Source organism: Canariomyces notabilis (genome assembly GCF_033297395.1).
Source record: "Canariomyces notabilis strain CBS 508.74 unplaced genomic scaffold N656scaffold_38, whole genome shotgun sequence".
Classification (NCBI taxonomy): domain Eukaryota; kingdom Fungi; phylum Ascomycota; class Sordariomycetes; order Sordariales; family Chaetomiaceae; genus Canariomyces; species Canariomyces notabilis.
Window position 1 is genome coordinate 21405 of NW_027041860.1, and position 18941 is coordinate 40345.

At 54.6% G+C, this 18941-nt stretch overlaps 7 protein-coding genes across 7 annotated transcripts; 2 read left to right on the plus strand and 5 right to left on the minus strand.

Annotated features, from left to right (window-relative positions):
• Positions 1–320: 320 nt before the first annotated feature.
• N656DRAFT_463936 (cornichon) lies at positions 321–1610 on the minus strand. Its single transcript, XM_064809735.1, has 5 exons — positions 1303–1610; positions 1073–1212; positions 756–911; positions 638–704; positions 321–578 (listed from the first exon to the last, which is right to left on the minus strand). Exons 2-5 carry the CDS (start codon positions 1171–1173, stop codon positions 486–488), a joined length of 417 nt encoding a protein of 138 aa, XP_064665322.1. The 5' UTR covers positions 1174–1212; positions 1303–1610; the 3' UTR covers positions 321–485.
• Positions 1611–1958: 348 nt separating this feature from the next.
• N656DRAFT_719460 (methionine aminopeptidase) lies at positions 1959–3331 on the minus strand (the record flags this gene model as incomplete). The annotated part of the gene is made up of 5 exons (XM_064812367.1): positions 1959–2065; positions 2117–2663; positions 2718–3028; positions 3080–3113; positions 3188–3331. 5 exons carry the CDS (start codon positions 3329–3331, stop codon positions 1959–1961), a joined length of 1143 nt encoding a protein of 380 aa, XP_064665323.1.
• A 508-nt stretch (positions 3332–3839) lies between these two features.
• Positions 3840–5650, plus strand: N656DRAFT_719351 (FAD/NAD(P)-binding domain-containing protein; the record flags this gene model as incomplete). The annotated part of the gene is made up of 4 exons (XM_064812357.1): positions 3840–3951; positions 4103–4320; positions 4372–4797; positions 4856–5650. 4 exons carry the CDS (start codon positions 3840–3842, stop codon positions 5648–5650), a joined length of 1551 nt encoding a protein of 516 aa, XP_064665324.1.
• A 261-nt stretch (positions 5651–5911) lies between these two features.
• N656DRAFT_741129 (uncharacterized protein) lies at positions 5912–8114 on the minus strand. Its single transcript, XM_064812812.1, has 4 exons — positions 8014–8114; positions 7882–7950; positions 7063–7814; positions 5912–6987 (listed from the first exon to the last, which is right to left on the minus strand). The coding sequence occupies exons 1-4, from the start codon at positions 8060–8062 to the stop codon at positions 6217–6219; spliced, it is 1641 nt and encodes a 546-aa protein (XP_064665325.1). The 5' UTR covers positions 8063–8114; the 3' UTR covers positions 5912–6216.
• A 4120-nt stretch (positions 8115–12234) lies between these two features.
• On the plus strand, positions 12235–13566 carry N656DRAFT_719479 (FAD/NAD(P)-binding domain-containing protein; the record flags this gene model as incomplete). The annotated part of the gene is made up of 1 exon (XM_064812372.1): positions 12235–13566. One exon carries the CDS (start codon positions 12235–12237, stop codon positions 13564–13566), a length of 1332 nt encoding a protein of 443 aa, XP_064665326.1.
• Positions 13567–13634: 68 nt separating this feature from the next.
• On the minus strand, positions 13635–13979 carry N656DRAFT_463990 (uncharacterized protein). The gene has a single exon (XM_064809736.1). The coding sequence runs from the start codon at positions 13925–13927 to the stop codon at positions 13703–13705; it is 225 nt and encodes a 74-aa protein (XP_064665327.1). The 5' UTR covers positions 13928–13979; the 3' UTR covers positions 13635–13702.
• A 201-nt stretch (positions 13980–14180) lies between these two features.
• On the minus strand, positions 14181–17152 carry N656DRAFT_784909 (uncharacterized protein). The gene has a single exon (XM_064816269.1). It carries the CDS (start codon positions 16995–16997, stop codon positions 14394–14396), a length of 2604 nt encoding a protein of 867 aa, XP_064665328.1. The 5' UTR covers positions 16998–17152; the 3' UTR covers positions 14181–14393.
• Positions 17153–18941: the final 1789 nt, after the last annotated feature.

Consider the following 18941-nt stretch of genomic DNA (forward strand, 5'->3'; position numbering starts at 1 on the left):
ACAACGAGGTGTTGATGACCGAGAAACTCCTGCAAGAGACAATACCTAGGACAATCCGGCCGTGACTCCCCCAATCCGGAAGAAATGAAAGTGAAACCAGCCATATACCTTACGCTGTCCAGAGGTCTACCAGATCTAAGCCGCCAGCCTGACATCCGAACCCACGTGGAAACATCTTGGCTACCCCAGACGGATGGAATTAAGACTTAGCCAACACAGGCCCCCCGGAACCCAACCCCAGAATCGTTCATTATCCGCCATGCTCTTCGTTCTTCATACGGTTCGTACTCATACCCCATCCCGCCGTATCAACGTGTCGAGTCACCTCGACCAAGGCCGCCCGAACCAGTCTATATAGATTGACGCCGTGTCTCATTCGCGCGATAGCCCCCATGTCGTTGTACATACCACGCTTTTCCCCGAAACGGCCAGTTTCCCGAGGCGGGGAGAAAGGCGGTAGTTGAACAGGACTAGCGGTGAGGGGCTTAGTGGGCCTCGTCCTTGATCAAGGCGACAATCATGCTGTAAAGGTAGAAGAAGAACAGGACGAGATGGAAACCAAGTTTCGTAAAAGATTCCTGTGACAGGCTGTTAGCTCCAGCTCCAGGTCTCCTGGGATTAGGCTAGACGCTGATACCTTCTTGTGGACGTTCAACTTCCGGAAGATTTCCGTCGCATCTAGGAGGTGGGTGTTGTCGATAATCCTGCGTCCAGTTAGCACAGCTTATCTCACATGTCCCCTTATAGCCACGCACTTCTTGATATTCCAGCCGAGGAGCGGCAGGTTGAGAATCAAGGGTAACCAGTATCCGTTGATCAGGAACAGGAAGGTCAGGAATCCATGGACGGCGACTTCGGGAATGATGTAAGTGTTCAGGCGGTTGCAGAGGTCAATCGGGTTGATGTAGTCGCTGTACGAGCACAAGAGGTCAGCAACGTGGTAAGGGAAGAAAGCGAGCGCAGGCAACAGTGGATATGACGTAGCTGAGCAACTTGGCAGGGCTTCACGCTCATCGGTTCGCTGCCACACCAAGTCGCCCATTTTGTAGTTTCGAGGTGAAGGTGGCCATACCATTCCAGATCGCTGTACATGATGGTAAAGAACACCTGAAGGAAGAGGTTGACCGCATTTATAATGACGGCAAAAAGGTATAACCACGCCTCTCCCGACATTTCGGCGAGTCTGAACCGGGAAGAAATCGAAGATCGAGGCTGATACGACTCAAACGTCTGTAATACGTGTCAAGAGCTTCGTTAAAGGCCTAAGAGGCACTCGTCGGATATACGATATGTATGACGAACAGGTGTGATGCGACCACGATCACAAGCTTGTACGGCCGCAAGGAGGATAGACGGTTGCGGAGCTCTTCGCGTTCTGCCGATGTCGCTATAGGGCTTCTAAGTGCCAGTAGGATGGAAGCAGCTTTTGCCCGTACTTGCAGCCGGTGAACAGACGAGAGGAGAAAGCGAAACTAGTAGAGGAAAGCTGTAGATAAGCTAGCTTCGGATTGTTTGGTAGTTGACAGCAGTAGCGAGGGAAGATGATGTGAGCTGGGCGGGCAGCTGGGTTTTCCGTGGTGGCCCAAGCTTTGTCGCTGCAACCTGCTTCACTGGATTCGCCGAGGGGAAGTGGGGTTCGCCAGTCCAATGCCTGCCCAAATGACTGGCGAGATGATTCCAGTCTGCGCAACCCTCCCGCGGACTGGTCTACGAAGTACAAAGTAGGCCCCAGAGTTAAAGAATGCCCCTACAAACTTGCCTTTCAAGCCTGGTACGGTTTTCAGGGGGAATCAGGTAACCCTCAACAAGCATACAAGCGGGTAAGATATGCGAGGACAGGACTTGAGAGAGACCGCCGCCTTCACGTTGATTTTCTATCATGGCGAGCGCGTGGGGTATCTTGAACTCGCAGACCCAGAGGTGCAGTCAACTGCGCCAGCTATCTCATGGATTCCAGTTTAGCTCGTTCCATTAGGGGCAGGCAATGGGATCGGGCCACCAGGAGAGTCAGGCTTCCGGGCGGTCAGAACCTCAACGCCCGTCTCGGTTACCAACAGGGTGTGTTCTACAGAGTTGTCAGCCGAGAGCTAGATACGCGAAAGCATGGGGAACCTACCGAATTGGGCTGTCCTCTTGCCATCAACCGTCGTGCTGGTCCAGTTATCAGGCCACGTCACGTCCCGGTACTTGCCAAGAGCAATCATGGGCTCGATAGTGAAGGTCATGCCTGGTTTGCACTCGCCAACCGCCTTGTTCTTGGCATAGTGCGGGATGTTGGGCGGGCAATGGAAAATCCGGTTAATCCCATGGCCGACGTAAGTGCGGATGACACTGCAATTCCTGGACTTGGCGTGCGCCTCAATCACGTTTCCAAAGTCGCGGAACAGTGTGCCGGGCTTGACCAGCTTGATGGCCTCCTCAAGACACTCGCGCGCTGTCTCAACCACACGGACCGAGTCAGGATCCGCCTTGGCCCGGTCGCCGACGTAGTACGTCTCGTTGAGATCGCCATGGTAGCCCTCATGGTAGAGGGTCACATCGAGGTTGATGATATCGCCGTCTAGGAGCACACGCTTATCGGGGATGCCGTGGCAGATGACCTCGTTTACAGATGTGCAGACCGACTTTGGGAAATGGTTGTAATTCAGGGGTGACGGATAGGACTGGGTCAGGGATTAGCCGATGGAAACCTGCCAGAACACGCGGAGCTGGCTCACATTTCGCTCAATGCACGCCTTGTGCACGATTTCGTCAATCTCGTCCGTCGTAATGCCCGGCCGGATTGCGGCGGCCGCGATATCCAGCACCTCTCTCGCCAACCGGCACACCTTGCGCATAGCATCCTGTCCTTTGGCATCTAGCTGCTCAATCTTGTTGCCCCTAATCCTGCCGGCCTTGGGAATCCCAGTTTCGGCGTAATCGGGATGCGGTATTGACTTGGGCACCTCTCGCCTCGGAGAGAGCGGGTAGACCGGCCGGAGGGGGCCGGTGAACGGGAAGCTCGGGAAAGGATTGAAGTATCCGGTTTCTGGATCAGGTTTAGAGACGACCTTTGGAGGAAAGAAGTGGTTTAAAATACTGTTTTCTTTCTTGTGGACTTCCTTATGGGTAGCCTGTGCAGGTCAGCCGGTCAGCACAAGCGGGGCGGGGCGTTGAAGGCGAGGGGGGAAAGCGAATCGCGGCGTACCCAGTTCTTCTTGAAGCAATCCTGCGAGCAAAAGTAGCTATCTTTGATGCCTAGACTTAAGCATTTGGGGCATTGCAGGGCGCTGGCGTCGTTTTCGCAGTCAACACCGAGGCATTTCCTCTTGGTGGGCGGTTCTTCAGCCATTGTTGTTCGAATTTGGGAGAGCGGAGGGCGATGGAGTTCGTTTGGTAGATGTGTCAGATATTAGGGAATTGTTTGCAAGACAAACTTGTTACCTTACTCTCTTAGGAATTTTAAGCGGAGTAAGCAAGTTGTTCAAGAATGAGGTGGTTCAAAGAGGTCAAACCATATGATCGTGATTGCCGTTCAAGGCTGTCGGGTAGGTCTCCTGGAGGCTGAAACTGCATTTTTTGCCCCACAACTGTGGCGGGTATGGGCGCTGAGACAGGTGTCGCCTGCCGCCGCCCGCCCCGCCCGCGACAGTGGCAGATCCAGCAGCTTGCTTACCTAACCGTTTGGCTCAGGTCAGGGTTATTGCAGAGAATGCAGTTATCGCTTCTTTATCAGTCTATCTAAGCTTATCGCCGAGCATAGCCGGTGTGGGGCAGGATATCATCAGACCACTGGATGTGTCGGAAGGGATCATTGCACTCAACCGCTTTTGATTCACCTGCACATACCCGATTCGCAAATGGCGAAGAGACAGAAAATACTGGTTGTTGGCGCCGGCCCGGTGGGTTCCCTTGCGGCATTGTACGCAGCAAATAGGGGCCATGACGTTGAAATCTACGAACTTCGGAGTGGTGAGTTCCCAGTACCTTTTTTTCGGGATTATTTTCCCTTTCTCCCCTATTTTGTTCAAAGCCACGGTTGGTTGATTTGTTGCTGTGAGACTCGAAAAAGGAGGTGCAACACGCCGATAGGTCTTCTATCAAGATTGACAGCATGTCTCAGATCTTCGTGATCCCTCAACAACGCCACTAAACTTCACCAAATCCATCAACTTGGCGCTCTCAGAACGTGGTCTCAATGCCATGCGCCATGCAGGCCAAGCGAGACTCATAGATCATGTCCTGAGTGCCACCATTCCCATGCACGGCCGCATGATCCACGGCCGGCGAGCAAATGGCCAACTCTACGAGGAATCGCAAGCCTACGATGTTCATGGCAGAGTGTGTTCCCTGCGTACCCGCTCGGTTGAGCAACCAGAGCTGACATCATAGGCCATCCTCGCCATCGACCGCGGCGGCCTCAACAAGCGGCTGCTTGACATTTTGGAGGAGATGCCAAACGTCACCTTCTTCTTCAATCATAAGCTTACAGGGGCCGATTTCCGGAGGAACAAGGCATGGTTCGAAGTGCGGGGAACAGAGGCCGACAATCAAGGGCAGCGAGCTCGCGAGATTGAGACTGGTTTTGACCTCATGATTGGCGCCGATGGTGCTCATTCTGCGGTTAGGTACCACATGATGAAGTACACGCGCATGGACTACCAGCAACTATACATCGACACATTGTGGTGCGAGTTCCAGATCCAACAAAAGCCGACACCCCCGGATGCAGCCTTGAAATCCAAGTTCCGGATATCGCCGAATCATCTGCACATCTGGCCAGGCCGGGATTTCTTGTTCATAGCCATTCCTAGCGAAGTACAATGCCCCTCCAGCTGAGGTACCTCAAGAATTTTACGAACTAATGTTCTTGTAGGACGGCTCCTTCACTTGCACCCTCTTCGCGCCGGCCTCTCTCTATGAGCGGCTAGAATCTGACTCAACCGGCTCTCTCATCACGTCCTTCTTCGACGAACACTTCCCTGGCGTGACTTCCCTCATCCCACCGGCGGAGCTGATTTCCTCGTTCCGCCAGAACCCACACCTACCGCTCATCAGCATCAAGTGCAAGCCGCATCACTACGGCTCCTCGGCTGTGCTGCTCGGCGACGCCGCACACGCCATGGTGCCGTTCTACGGGCAGGGCATGAACGCGGGGCTGGAGGACGTGCGCATCTTGTTCGACATTCTGGACAAGCACGCGCGCATGGACGAGCTCCTGAGCGAGAGCAGCGGCGACAGCAGCGACCGTGCTGCCGCATCCCGCGCTCGCGCCCTGGCCGAGTACTCGGCCGTGCGCATCCCCGACGCCCACGCCATCAACGACCTCGCGCTGCAAAACTATGTCGAGATGCGTGCCTCGGTCCTGTCGCCCGTTTACAGGCTCCGCAAGTTCATCGAGGAAAGCCTATCCAAGTATCTCCCAGCGCTCGGCTGGCAGACGAAATACGCGCGCGTGTCGTTTGGCAACGAGAGGTACTCGGAGGTGGTGGCCCGCAGCGAGCATCAGGGCCGCGTGCTCGTACGTGGGCTGGTGGGCGCCGTCGGGCTGCCCCTTCTGGCGGGCGGGGTGCTGCTTCTCCTAAGGTACAGGAGGACAGTGGATGTCGGGCTGAGGGCGGCGTTTGGATCGGTCGATTCAATGGTGGACTTGATGGCGATGAGGGCTTGAGCAGGTGGTTCATCCTGTCCTGGCCCTGGTATCGCTGAAGATGGTGCATTGCATTGCTTGTTTACGCGCTATATATACTAGGATTTCCGTCATCGATCATTCCCTCACACCGCCACTTCCAGCGCCCTTCCTCCGCTCCATCTTGCCAAGACTCGAGACGCCTGAAGCTCAAATGTGGGTACAAAAGTTGGGTCCACTATTCAGCGGTCCTTGAGTTCGTCCAAGACGGTATAGCTGACTTGACGTAGAAATTGAGCCGGCGATCTCTTCCCAGTCCCTCTCTATATCGTGTACTACAAGAGCTATAATTTCTGAACTATTCTGCCCCCTGCCTAATGTGTAGTCTCTCCACCTCTGACCGCTCATGTAGCAGATGCTTCTTGTACATCCCCCACAGGGCTACACGAAATCAAATGAGTGACTGGGTAAGTGTTCATCTACGTTTACATTCTCACGCGTCCAACCCTTGCCCAAATGACAGCGAAGAACGCAGGGGAAGAGTCCCGGTGGTCGGAGAAGCAGCTCCTGTCTACCTGACGGCAATCTCAATCTCCCACGCGATCGGATCACACTCGTCCGGCGCCCCTTTTCTCGTCCGCAACAACAAACTCCAGACTGTTCCGGTCCCTCGCCACGGGCAAGTTCGGCGCTCTAAAAACGGGCCTGGAGAAGCGGTTATAGGCGATAAAGGTAGTCCTGTCGTCTCCGACAGTGGCGTTGACCGGCGTAGGCACGAACATTGACGTGCGGCGGAGCTCGACTGCATCCTCCTGGATAGGCTTGACGCCGTAGAAGCGGTAGATTGCATGGAGCGCCGGGATCGAGAGGCCATGGACCACAATGGAGAAGAGCACGAGCCAGTACACGACCGGAATCATGATGCGGACGAGGTTCGTCTCCTCGGCATCGCCCTCCCCGAGCTCGGGGAACAGATGGCGCGTGTGCTCCACGTAAAAGACGGCTCCAATGCCGATCGGCCCGAAATAACCCATGAAAACGGCCTCTTTGATGTTTTTGCAGACCTTGGGCATGAACTTGTACGTCGCCAAAATGGCAGGGATGCGCCGGAACAGCAGGACGAGCACGCCCAGACCGATGAGACGGCCATATGTCAGGCCGGTCACGTCCGGCTGGTTGAACTCGCTCCACGGGATGATGGTGCCAATGTACATGAAGCCGCCAAAGTTGAGCAGGACGTCCATGCACGAGTTGACCTCATCGTGGCGTGCCTCGGTTTCACGGAGGTAGTCGCCGTCCCAGTTCATGGCGTTGCCGGCGACGAAGCAGGCGAGTAGGTCGTCAGTCCCGAGCATGCCGCACATTCCCACGAGCCAAAGCTACAAGGCATGTGAAAATTCCAGGATCAGCAACCACACCTTTTATCATACATGGGGAAGGAGGGAAGAACTCACGCCGACGGCGGTGGGGTAGAGGAGGTAGCTCTCCGAGTCGACCCATTTCTTGCGAAGCGCGAATTTCAACGCCTTTCCAGCAGCAAAGCCCACCACAACTCCGATGGCCACGGACATGATGACGATGTATAGCCACGTTTCAACGAACCAGTTCTTCATCGCAACCCCGACGCCTCCGCCGAGACGTCCGACATCTCCTGCGCGAGCGAGCAGAGGGAATGCACGTTCGTGGTGAGAACTGGCAGCTTCAGCCGTATGTGTGCCCGCGCCCGGAATATCGGCGTGCCGGATCAGATAGGTCGCCAGCATGAGGAAGGGGAAGCCAAAGCCGTCATTGGCACCGGCCTCGGACGAGATAATTTCGCGCAGGTCACGGGGGACGAACTTGTCAGCAAAGGGACCCTTGGCAATGGCTTGCGACAGGATGGGATCGGTGCATGTCACGCACGACCCGATGACCAGAGCAGCGAGGAGGGTGATGTTGGGCACAGTGGCGAGTAGGCAAAGGGTCGTGCAGAGCCACATGATGGTCATGATGGGCAGCAGGCAGATGGCCATCTCCTTCCACCGTGTCTGCTGGTACTTGGCGGGCAGCTGGAAACCGGCGATGACCAGCTGGACGCCAATGACCACTCTGGCGACGCCGAGCGAGATGTCACTCGTCTGGCCCTCGGCGGCGGAACCCCATCGGGAGCTGTCGAGGAATTTTGCCGCGATGGGCCCGAGGAGCACTCCGATGGCGACAGCGGGAACTTTCAAGTGGTTAGACGGCGAGGGCCAAGGGAATTGGTTCGACCCGAGGGCTTGGATCATGCTCACGAGCTTCACCCAAGAACCATCGGCTCTTGATCAAGACCGAAATGATGCCATAGAGCAGGATGAAGGCGCCTGGTGAGCGCCGTCAGCATCCGCAACGTCATCGTTATTCCTAGGTTCCCATGATTTGCCTACCCAACACGCTCAAGACAATGTTGAGCTCGCTGACATCGAGGTTCGGCATTTCGGCGGCTGCTTAACAGCCAAGGCCTTGGCTGGTTTGGCGGCTGAAAATCAATTTCTTGGCCAGCAAGACCTTGTGATCAAGGGGAAGAAGACTCGTCCCGTCCACACAGGGCAAAAGGGGGCAGGAAACGAAAAGGAGAAGTGACAAGAAAGGGAAGAAAAAGATGGACTTAAGCAACAAATGAGCACATCCAGGACCCAGCCACACTACCAGGCTACCAGAGCCTCTAAGGAATAGACAAGAAAAGGGCGAAATGAGAGTGGGAAAACCATCACCGGGTTGTAATGACCGAAGATCTCGCTTGTCTTTAAGCATAGCCCGCCTGCGCTAGGAGATCCGCAAGATGACTTGGTTTCCTAACTCATAAAGGAAAAAAGACGAAGAAGCCCCCGTGCCAAGGCGTTGATCATGAACAAGACGCTGTGCGGTTGGGGTTGAAAACCTCCCCAGCACCGCCCAACCAGGCTCTGGGAAGAGCCATGAAGCAATTCGAACCGAAGCTACGCTAGTGTATCGCCTCGAAAGTCGAAACGCCAGCCCCAAGACGCTGCGGTTCAAGAGGTAGGGAGAGACGCTGCGGTTGCAACGCGTATTGCATAACTAACCCAGCCGTTATCAACAACAAAACAGTTTTTGTCAGGAACGCCTTGCATTGAGATCAGCACTGAAGCGCCCTATTTCTCGGCGCAAGACTTGCCAAGGCTTGGCTGTAACTGGGCGGAAAAAGTGCCACGGCTCAACATTGGCTATGGCGATTTGGCGCTGACTTGGCACAGACAAGGGCGTGTATCGCCCCTTTCTTGGCTTTGCCACTGCAAGAACCGCAGCGCTCAAAAGAAAACCGCTGGTTTACTGCCACTTGTTTGACCCACAGTTCTGTGTCGGATCTCCAAGGAGTCCAGATGTCGGATCGAGGTCGGTGGGAATGCCATCGAGAAAACTCGAAGAGTCGAATGGCGAAACCTGGGGTTTACCATGGTCCTCTCCTTGATACCAGTCGTTTGATACTAGTACTCCCTGACACCCCCCTACATGCCTACTTGGGTAGGGACTGACATCGCCAGTTTCGACTTGAGGGTCTTGCCCGCGGAGCGTCGTAATCAATTGGTGTCAGACCCCTCATGATCCCGGTATCCTCTCACTTCAGTTGGAAACCCGGAAGGGATGGAGCAAAGTATTTGTATATTGAAACGCTCTGTTGATGAACCCTGGGTGCCTACCTGTACTCAAGGCGACCTTGAATCAACCGGTAACGTTATAGAGTAGGATAGAGCTCGCGCAATCCTCCGAGGACGGAAGGGGGAGAAGAGATCGGTGGATCAAGTTTACATCTTCCATTGACTCCGTACAGGCTCCTCCCTTTCGATATACCACTGCATCACCTAGGTAAGTAGTGGTCAAAACTAGCTTGAAAAGGAACAACACCACTGCAACGAGTGGGAATACTAACGTACTGTACATGTATCCTCCAATCCCTCCCAATGTTCTTCATTCCCTTTTCGTCACTAGGTTCCTACTCATACTAGCTGCTTCTCCAATACCGCCAGGCCGTTCTCCCACTCATTATACCGTAGGTACCGGGTATCTTTGCATTTCTCTGTGAGTTCGCGGTTCTCCCCCTATCTCCACTCTTGCCTATGAGTAAACCCTTTGACTCCTCGATCAGCATCCTGAAAACAGTCAAATTGAGTCACACTACGCCACGAGCTGGCAGCTGGGTGGGTTTCTTCTATATTGTTGATTGTCACATGATAAAAGCAGAAGAAGCCTGATGTCTTGTAGAGTATATTGGAGCTGAAGTGCAATCGGCAAACAATATGAAACACGGAAACGTACAATACCAGGGGTTCGCCGGTCGTCACCGACCCAACGCCCAATCTGGCCGTCACTGGCGTCGGCATGCTAGTAGCAGTAATGAGCTTTCGAGTTTCGACAAGCCCGGGACTCCGGGAGGAGCCGGTTCAAGATACGGTTCTGCGACTCGGAGGGTAGGGCAGGACCTCAGAGCCTCCATCGATCAGTATGATCTCGAAGCAGGTATCAACTCTCCCTGTCCTGTTAGGAACAAGAGGATACAATTAGGTGGCTCACCTATGTGGGTGTCTATGAGAAGTATGGAGTAGAGGGCAGCGTCAGGGTAGTCCGGTTCGGGCTCCAGGGAATACAACTTTGTTCAACTGGAACTATAGGGCCAATGATGGTAAGTATCGACGCATTGTTGAAAAATGACAAGAAGTTCTGTGAACAAAGAGGGCCTGGCCTAGTCGCTCAGGAGCGCTTGCATATCGTTAAGCGAATGGAGACAGCGTTGCATATTGGCACATGGGCCATTCCCGTCGGGAATCTCAAGATTACAGGGAGGCAAATCCAGTCCCTAACGATGATGTCCATCCCGGAGCGTTAACAATCTTCCGATCCCGATCTTTGGGACTCTTCTCCTGCTGCAAGGGGATATCTGCCAAAGAAGAAGTTGTGAATCTGGGGCGAGCTGGACAGCGTCGGTGTCTGAGCAACGTTGGCGCCCAGAATCATCATATCATGAGCACCGTATAGTCTGATGAACGGGTGCTATAAGGTAGCGCGCCCGGAAGATCCGAGTTATACTTCGTCCTGCGGTACTTCCATGATACGATGGTGTTGAACTTCCTGCTAGCAGAGGGAGGCAAAGTTCAACTCTGAGCGAGCGCGGCATAGGGCGGGGTCGGGGTGCATTGAGGCCTCGGCTTAAACTTTCTAGACAGAAGCTCAGGATGCTGGTACCCCAAGCTTGAAGCTTCTTGTGCAGTGTCGTTCTAGAGTGGAGCATGATCAAGCCGAAGATGGAAAACGGGGATGGGACAAGCAAGACTACCTACCTTGGGCGAGTGAGATTTAAAACCTCCTCATGCCATAGCGGAAGCGCTGGCACATGGATGGCAGCAAGCAGTCGCTACCGCACGTAGGGCGGTCTGAGGGCGGATCTGTGACAAATGACGGATAAAGTGACTAGGTAGGTAATCATGGCAATTATGGAAATTCGAAAAGTGCGGCGTGTTGAGAGTTCCAGCGCTGCTGAAGGGATGACAGCATACATCCGTACTACATGTAGTAGGTGTACCTAAGGTATGTAAGGTGTCCCTTACCTTGTCTATGTGCTGTACACGTACTCCGTACCTCAGTGGCAGGTGTCAAAGGAGGAGCGAACGTCAAGGCTAAGCTTTGCGGGTGGGGCGCCGAGGAAGGTGGTGAAGGACGGGTAGCAGGGGGGTCGGGTTTTACCGTCTTACACAGTGCTGATGTATGTACGCTCTTGCCTACGTCAGCAGTATTCCAGCTGAGGCAAGTTCGGTCTCTGCCTTATTAATCCCTGGGACTGGCTACCTCAATTCTTTGCAGACATCGTTTTTAGCATACAAAACGAATTAGGTGTTCTTTGCGCTATCATGGCCGTTGTATCTCCGAGCGAAATGTGGCTCAGGCCATCTGCGTGGCCAATGACGCGCAGACGCGCCTTCCAACTGCACCCATACTGTAGGGTTGTCAGCCAGAGCATTGATGTTGAGAGGTGAAGATGGAAGTCTGCAAACTGGCAAATTGATGGATTGTTGCGACAGATCGAGTCGTAAACTACCAAGTCCAGGCAGCATAGCGAGCTGCAAGTGGCTTGCAAGTTGCAACCACACTGGCTACTGCAGACTGCTACGTTGCCGGATTTTCGCTTTATTCGGTGATGTGGTTTATTCTCGGGGGGCGAGCGTGTCCGAGGCCGACTTCTCCCGCCCGCACCGTTACATTTCCGAATGCTGAAGCCGCGTACGAATGGTACGAAGGATTATCCCATTCCTGCGTTGCAAACTAGGTACATCTCGGTCTGAGTCATCATGGCTCTGAAACCCATCGGGATGACGAGGCCAGACGAAGGAATTGTCGGCCGCGATAATCACCGACTACGTCTCAAGAAAGTATTCGATTTGGATATTGGGACCAAGCACGAAACTAAATGAGCGCCCAGCGTCATGACATGATTGATCCAGGTTTGCTCTGCTTAAGGTAACGGCACGGCACGCCGTTTATAAGGACTAGGACCAACCAACTTGCGTTTGAATCAATCTTGATGACGACAGCACTTTTTCCCTTCTCGCCAACATTGAACTTTTGACCAACTTCGATCGCCCAAAACTCCAACAAACATGGCAACAACGTCGCAGCCACAGCCAGCGCCCTTAAAGGTCCTCATCTCGGGAGCCGGCATGGCCGGTCCCGCACTCGCTTACTGGCTCACGCGCCTGCCGTCTCCCCTCCGCTGTGACATCAAAGTCATCGAGCGGCACCCGCAGCTGCGTGACTCGGGCCAGCAGATTGACCTGCGCGGGCAGGGCATCGTCGCAATGCGGCGGATGGGCATCGAGCCCGCCGTCCGCGCGAAAGGCGTCGACGAGCAGGGCGCCAAGGTGATCGATATGCGCGGCAAGCTGCAGGCCTGCTTGGAGGCCAACAAGACGGGCCAGGGCGCGCAGGGTTTCACGTCGGAATGGGAGATCATGCGCGGCGATCTCTGCGACATCCTCTACGACCTCACCCGGGACGCCCCCAACGTCAAGTACGTCTTTGGAGTCTCGGTCGAGAGCTTCACCCAACTGGCCGGCGGCAGAGTGCGCGTCACACTGTCCGACGGCAGCGAGGACGAGTATGATTTGCTCGTGGGAGCCGACGGGATCGGGTCACGCATTCGCAAGCAAATGTTTGCAGGCAAGCCAAATCAGATACGGTCCATGGGGATCGCCCTCGCCCTTTTCACCATTCCACCACACGAAAGTGACGAAAACTTCGCTGTCGTCTGTCATCTTCCCGGGAAGAAAATGATCCTCACGCGCAGGGACAGCCCTGACTGCCTGCGCGTGACTTTCGTGTATGGAGGGCACAACGACGAGCTCTCCAGGGCTCTGAAACATGGTACAGTCCAGGAGCAGAAGGAGGTATACGCCAGGCTTTTCGGGGAGCACGCGGCAGCAGCCTCACAAGCGCAGCTGCCCCGATTTCTGGACGGCATGAACTCTCAACTCGCCGACGACTGGTATACCCAGGACGTAGCGCAGCTACGGCTGGATACATGGTCGAGCGGAAACGTGACGCTCCTTGGAGATGCGGGTTATTGCCCGACCGTCTTGACAGGTATGGGGACCACGCTCGCCCTTGCCGGTGCCTACGTTCTCGCTGGGGAAGTTGCCCGTGCATGTGCGAAGGGTGTGAAGGAGGGGCGAACCAACCTGGCCCAACACATACCCGCGGCGCTGTCAGGATATGAAAAGACATACAAGCCGTTTGTTTTGGATGTGCAGAACAGCGCACAACCCAAACTCTTCAGAACATTTCTCCTGCCCGAGACCCGCTGGGGCATCGGGTTCCTCCAGTGGGTCGCTTGGTTGATTGTGACGCTGCGCATCGACAAGCTGGCGAGCCGGTTTGGAAGCGACGATGTCGGTGCGTGGAAGCTCCCTCACTACGAGGAGCTTGGAGCTTAATCGTGAGACACAGTCTTTCAAAGGGAGGAGGATGCAGGAATCAGCGGGAGGAGTCCGACGTGTGGGGAACTCAGTTGGGAAAGGATACCAGACTCTGCTCCGTGATGGATACGTTACATTGTAAGATCTGATAGTCTCATTTGGAATAGGTAGCTAGGTAGTAGGCAGATATCCAGTAGGTAGTTAGGAGGTGGGTAAGTATACAGTAACATAATACTGATAGTCCGATGCTAGAATGTTTGGCTTGAGTCCACCTTGGACGTATACTTTCATACCTGTTGCTAAGCGACACACAGCGGCTGGCCCTATTATACGAGGTGTGACAATCTAATGATCGCCCATCCGTCTGTTGATTGAGCATGATTACAGCAAAGGGTTGGGGGGTTATACCGTGACGCAATGTTCAATTCCATGGCCACTATGGTAATTCGGTTTTTTCTGGCAACCGAATTCCGGTCCACACTAACCCCTGACGTCAACATAACCCCTTGTACCCTCATTTTCTATCCCCAGTGGCCCGAAATCTTCCTCTTGCACGGTACCTACTATTCAAGTGACTTCAACAGCGAATATGAAAATTCATTGCACTGCATTTTTTCTCAGACTACGATTGCGATGCCCACAAACGAGCTCGTAAACAAACCTCATTGCTAGTGATACGTATCTTTGCTAGGAACACACATAGAAAACGTTGCCTTCGTAGAAAACGAAACACACCACACGGCTCATGTTGCCTGCCCTCTCCTGCATTTAACAAGTTCGATCCATAGCCTGCTTCGAATCCAATCACCTTACGCGCGCTGAGTCCCAATACTAGTGCCTCCAAGTCAACCTCCCCGAGTCAAATACCCGCTGATATCATTTTCCCTTCCACAGTGCACACATTTATGCACCACCTTTTGTCCAGCTCCCGTATCGCCACCAACGGAAGAACCAGTCGTTGTTCCCCATGAAGCCGTGGCCGCTGCTAGAGCGGGATCCCTGCCAAGGGATGATGAATTGCCTGATTGAAAGTTGTTCTGCCCTAGTCCTTGAAGAGGCGGTAGCACAGGCGGTGCGCCAACTTTTCCGTTGGTACTGGTGCTGGTAGTAGTAGTAGGCAGCATGCCACTTTGAGTCCGGTGGGATTGGGTCTGACCACGCGGCGCATGTGTCTGGGCGGTATAGGCAGAGGGCATCACCTCGGGGCTCATGTGATGCTCAGCCGGCTCGGAGTTAATATCTTGCGTTTCCTCGCGACTGCGTGGTGCTGAGGCTGTGTATGCCGCGGGCATCACTTCGGGGCTCATCTGGTGCTGCATGGGGTGTTCCTGAGATCCCATGATCTTAGTATTCGGGCTCATGTTGATCGCCTCGCTGCGGTGATGATGCGAAGAGGGCATTGGCGCGACGAACAGCCCGTGCTGCGCCCTGGTGTTGTTGCTAACATCAGCCTGGTCTTGAGTGTGATGGGTGACGGCCCCATTAGTATCATGATGGTGTTGTGATTTCCCGGGCTGCACTTTGACGCCAGAGGGCGTGCCGGACGGTAGATGGTTGTAGCGTGTAGAGTCATTTTCGCCCTTTGACACTGCGCCTTCTCCCACACTTCCGGGCGAGGCGTTACGCGGGCTGCGGGAAACACCGGATGCTGTGCCGGAATCAAGGGTATTGTAGTGTCCGGGCTCTTGTGTGACTGTTTCTTGGCTGAATTTGGCTCCGGACGTTGGGGGGACCGGAGGTGGCTCTCTCGGGTGCTCGAAAGGAGTTGAGACCTCCTCGAATTGGTGTTCGGCTTCTCCGGCGGGCACAGCGCCGCTAGGCCTTTCTGTATTTCCACCCCGGGCGGTCTCGTCCTTCTCATGGCGGTGGAGGCCAAGAACGCCAGCTCCAGCTGCCGTCCCAGCTGCCGCCCCAACTGCATACTTGCCCTTGCCATTGTCGTTACCAGGCCGAGTGTGAGTATCGCGTCCAGGTAGCTCGGACGACCTCCTGGTTTCCGTAGCCTCCCTAGTCTTGCTCAGCTTGCGAAGGCGGCTGGGTGAGTTACCCATATTTGCACTGCGCGTCGTTCGCTGTTCCTTCGACAATTCCCCGCGGTCGCCAGTCGACTTTCTTCGGGGTTCCGAAGTTGAGGTGTCATCTCTACGACTGGAATCTTTATGCCGATGGAATATGCCAAGAATCTTATGCTTCTTCTCGCCCTTAGTCGGATGATCTTCATGGCTTCTCGTCTTTTGGACAGGTGATGTCTGCTTCTCATTCTCATGCTTGTGAGAAACGGCTGCGCCTGTGATGTGCTCCCCATTGCCCCCCTTGGGGATTCCGGGCTGTCGCTTGGCTTGATCAATCTGGCGTGTTCCTGAATCTTGTCCCCCAAAGCCCGTGACGGCAGATCCGACCACGAGACCGGAGGCTCCTGCAACAGGCCCATAGGACTCCCGTGCTCCTGAACGGTTCCGGTCGCCAGACTTCGTCTCTGTATTGGCAGCCGCCAGGGGAAACGCCCGATGCGGAGATCTGGCCGCGTCCCCGCGCGATGCAGATTCGGCCAGCCGCACGTCATCCCTGACAGTGGTCTCCGGAACAATCCCGGGGACAAGTTCTTTTTGACCTTGTTGCCGTGGTGTGGTCGGCTCGGAAGGCTTCTTCTGTGTCTGCTCCGGGATGTCTGCCAGCCGGACAGGGGCAGCAAACAAACCACGCGTGTGGCCAGTGGCATCAGAATCTCGTGTGTCAGTGTTTTGGGGTTGCCTGTGTCTCTTGCTCTCGTCATCCTGGCTCCCGTGGCCAGTCACGGTGTTGTAGACGCCACCCCTTGGGTGTTCAGCGATTGGAGTACTGATGTGGGACCTCTCGGATGCTGACCGTTTACGCGGGTGATTGTGCTCGGCACTGTCGTCTTTGGCACTTCCATGGCCTGTTACAGAATTGTAAATACCGCCACCTCCGCCCGTGGGAAGGTCTCCCCAGTAGGGAGCAGAGTTGCGATGTTGGCGGTTTCCGCCCGAGTGCTCGATCCTGGAATCTCCAGAGGAGTTCTCCGTTCCGAGAGTTTGCTCGTTGTCCCGCGTTGCAGCGGTGTGCACCTCTCTCCCAGTGTCTTGCGATGGTGGAACCTCTCTCGACTCTGGGTTGATAGGCTCTGACGGCTCCGATTTGATAGGTTCAGCCGGCTCGATGTGATCCCTGATGCGATCACCTTGACCCACATCTTCTTTGGGGCTATTTCGTGCATGCTCGTCCGGCCCGGAGGAATAGATGGGCGCCGAATCTGTCAGACCAACACCGGAATCGGCGTACTTGTGCCCGCGAGGATCATTGGGCTTGTGTAGCTTGTTGGGCTGGCGGTGGTGCTGCTCTGGCGGAGCCGGTTGCTGCAGGGTTTCGGCCGGAGTTGGCGGCAGCGAGTCGTCAATGGGGTAGGATCCGGGAATCGAAGAAGTAGCCATGGGTAATGAGGTAGGTCTCGGTAAGGGGAGGATAATAGGGTCGAAACTAGTGTATTCAGCCTCCAACTACCGACAGGTTGGCTTATTATGCCCACGGATGTCTTTTCAGTACACTAGTGAACCAAGAGGTTTGAGTCGGATCTGATGGAATATCCAAACACAAAGAGGTTTGAGAAGTACGGATACAGCACATACATTGATTATGATCACCTCATATATGACCTCCGGTAGGCCGTGGTGTCATCTCAAGTTGAGTGTGTCAACCAAACCACTGCCCATCCGATGACTTCAGCCCAAGCCGCTGTGAGAGACATGACGGCGTTGACATCATTGCTTTCGTTGTAGAGCCAGGATAAGAGAGGAATTGGCCAATAGGATGCTTGAAAATGCGGGAAGTCCACTCGAGGGGAACACGCTTGACGTTGTGCTTGGCACGCCACGCAGGAACCTCGTGCAAACAGGCAAACAGCCAGTTTTCACTCTGATCATCATGGGCTCTGACTGGCAAGAATTCTGGAACTGGAAGTGAATTGCGTTAAGTGCTGTGCCCTCAAGTCAAGTTAAATACCTATTGAGCTGTGCCTGACCTGCTTTGAGATTAGAAGTTCGGATTCTGGAAGGGTTGCATCATCCCGGGCCGATGCCCGACTGGGGGACGTTATCCCAAGTCCCCGGGTTGGGTACTGTACTGTAGACATGGCCAAGTTATCTCAACGGCCCAAGCTAGATCGTGAGCAAAATCCTATCTGCGGTCTCGATGCTTCTGGAAAGGCAGTTCTATCGAAAAGATATCGACTGGGATTTTCTACGGTAAAGACGAGGATGCCTCCAATTAATCCAAGAGGAAAACATATGTGGGGCAGTAGCTGGTTGCACTCAGCAGTCAGCACCCCACCGAGGGAAAGAGAAGATGAGGGTTCATGAACGGTGACGTCGACGTCAGAACAAGCAACTGGTCTCGGCTACACTAGCGGTAGTTGCTTCCTGGAATGCGACCCTGGGGGTCTTTTGGATTCTTGGCTTCGGCAGGTGCTAGGTCACTTCTTTTATTTACGTAGACCCTTTTTCGTATTTCCGTAGACCTTTCCTACCTGAGTGTCTGCAACCAATGGGCGCGCTCCCCTCCCAACCCACTTTTACAGGGCAGAAGAGCAAGCCACAGGCCGGGCGCATGGGAGTCTCTGCCTGACTTTTCCGGCCGATATACAGATGTAGCCTAGCGTTGACAATGCAATTGTCAAATTATCACCACCAGCTATACCGCACCAGCTCCATGACCGCGGTATCTGTAGTTAAATTAGCTGTATGGAGGTACGGCGCAAAGGTAAGATAGGGCACGGGCGGTCCGGCACTGCGGGGGCCGGGCGGACAAGGCCCGGGGTGCTTATGTCAGCTTTGCTGAAACTCACGCGCCCGATCCCGACCGTAGATTTGAGCTTTTCAGAGCTCTAGAAGGCCAAAGGGCCAGAGAGCCAGAGAGCCAGAGAGCTAGAGAGCCAGAGAGCCAGAGAGCCAGAGATTGAAAGAGGGCGTGGGCACCTCTACCTCCGTACCTCAGGCAAGTACTTCGCATGCGCCCGGCCTGTGGCTTGCTCTTTTCCCCAGCAGAAATGGGTGGGAAGAGGAGCATGCCCATTGGTTGTAGACACTGGAGTGTGGGAGGTCTACGTAAATACGAAAAAAGGTCTACGTAAATAAAAAAATGGTGCTAGGTGGGCCCATCGCAGCTTCAGCCGGTCCACAAACCAGCAAACTGCAACCGCGACCCGGGGACGAATGAACGGGAGAACGCAGAGAATAGAGAGAACAGCAACGAAGGATTTTCAGGGACGGAGCTCGGCTGACGGACGAGTCATGGCACTGAGGCTGATAGGCAGCACCAGCGGAGTACGGAACGGCCGCTCTCCACCCGGGAATCCACCATTCCCACAAAACCACCGAATG

Bases quoted from the DNA above. Each gene is read 5' to 3' on its own strand.
- N656DRAFT_463936 (XM_064809735.1), bottom strand. From the start codon at position 1,173: ATGTCGGGAGAGGCGTGGTTATACCTTTTTGCCGTCATTATAAATGCG. The intron at 912-1,072 runs GTATGGCCACCT...GTGCTCGTACAG, and splicing joins ATGTACAGCGATCTGGAATG to CGACTACATCAACCCGATTG. The intron at 705-755 runs GTGCGTGGCTAT...AACTGGACGCAG, and splicing joins CTCGGCTGGAATATCAAGAA to GATTATCGACAACACCCACC.
- N656DRAFT_741129 (XM_064812812.1), bottom strand. From the start codon at position 8,062: ATGCCGAACCTCGATGTCAGCGAGCTCAACATTGTCTTGAGCGTGTTG. The intron at 7,951-8,013 runs GTAGGCAAATCA...GGCGCTCACCAG, and splicing joins CATTGTCTTGAGCGTGTTGG to GCGCCTTCATCCTGCTCTAT. The intron at 7,815-7,881 runs GTGAGCATGATC...ACCACTTGAAAG, and splicing joins ATGGTTCTTGGGTGAAGCTC to TTCCCGCTGTCGCCATCGGA.
- N656DRAFT_463990 (XM_064809736.1), bottom strand. From the start codon at position 13,927: ATGCTCAATCAACAGACGGATGGGCGATCATTAGATTGTCACACCTCG.
- N656DRAFT_784909 (XM_064816269.1), bottom strand. From the start codon at position 16,997: ATGGCTACTTCTTCGATTCCCGGATCCTACCCCATTGACGACTCGCTG.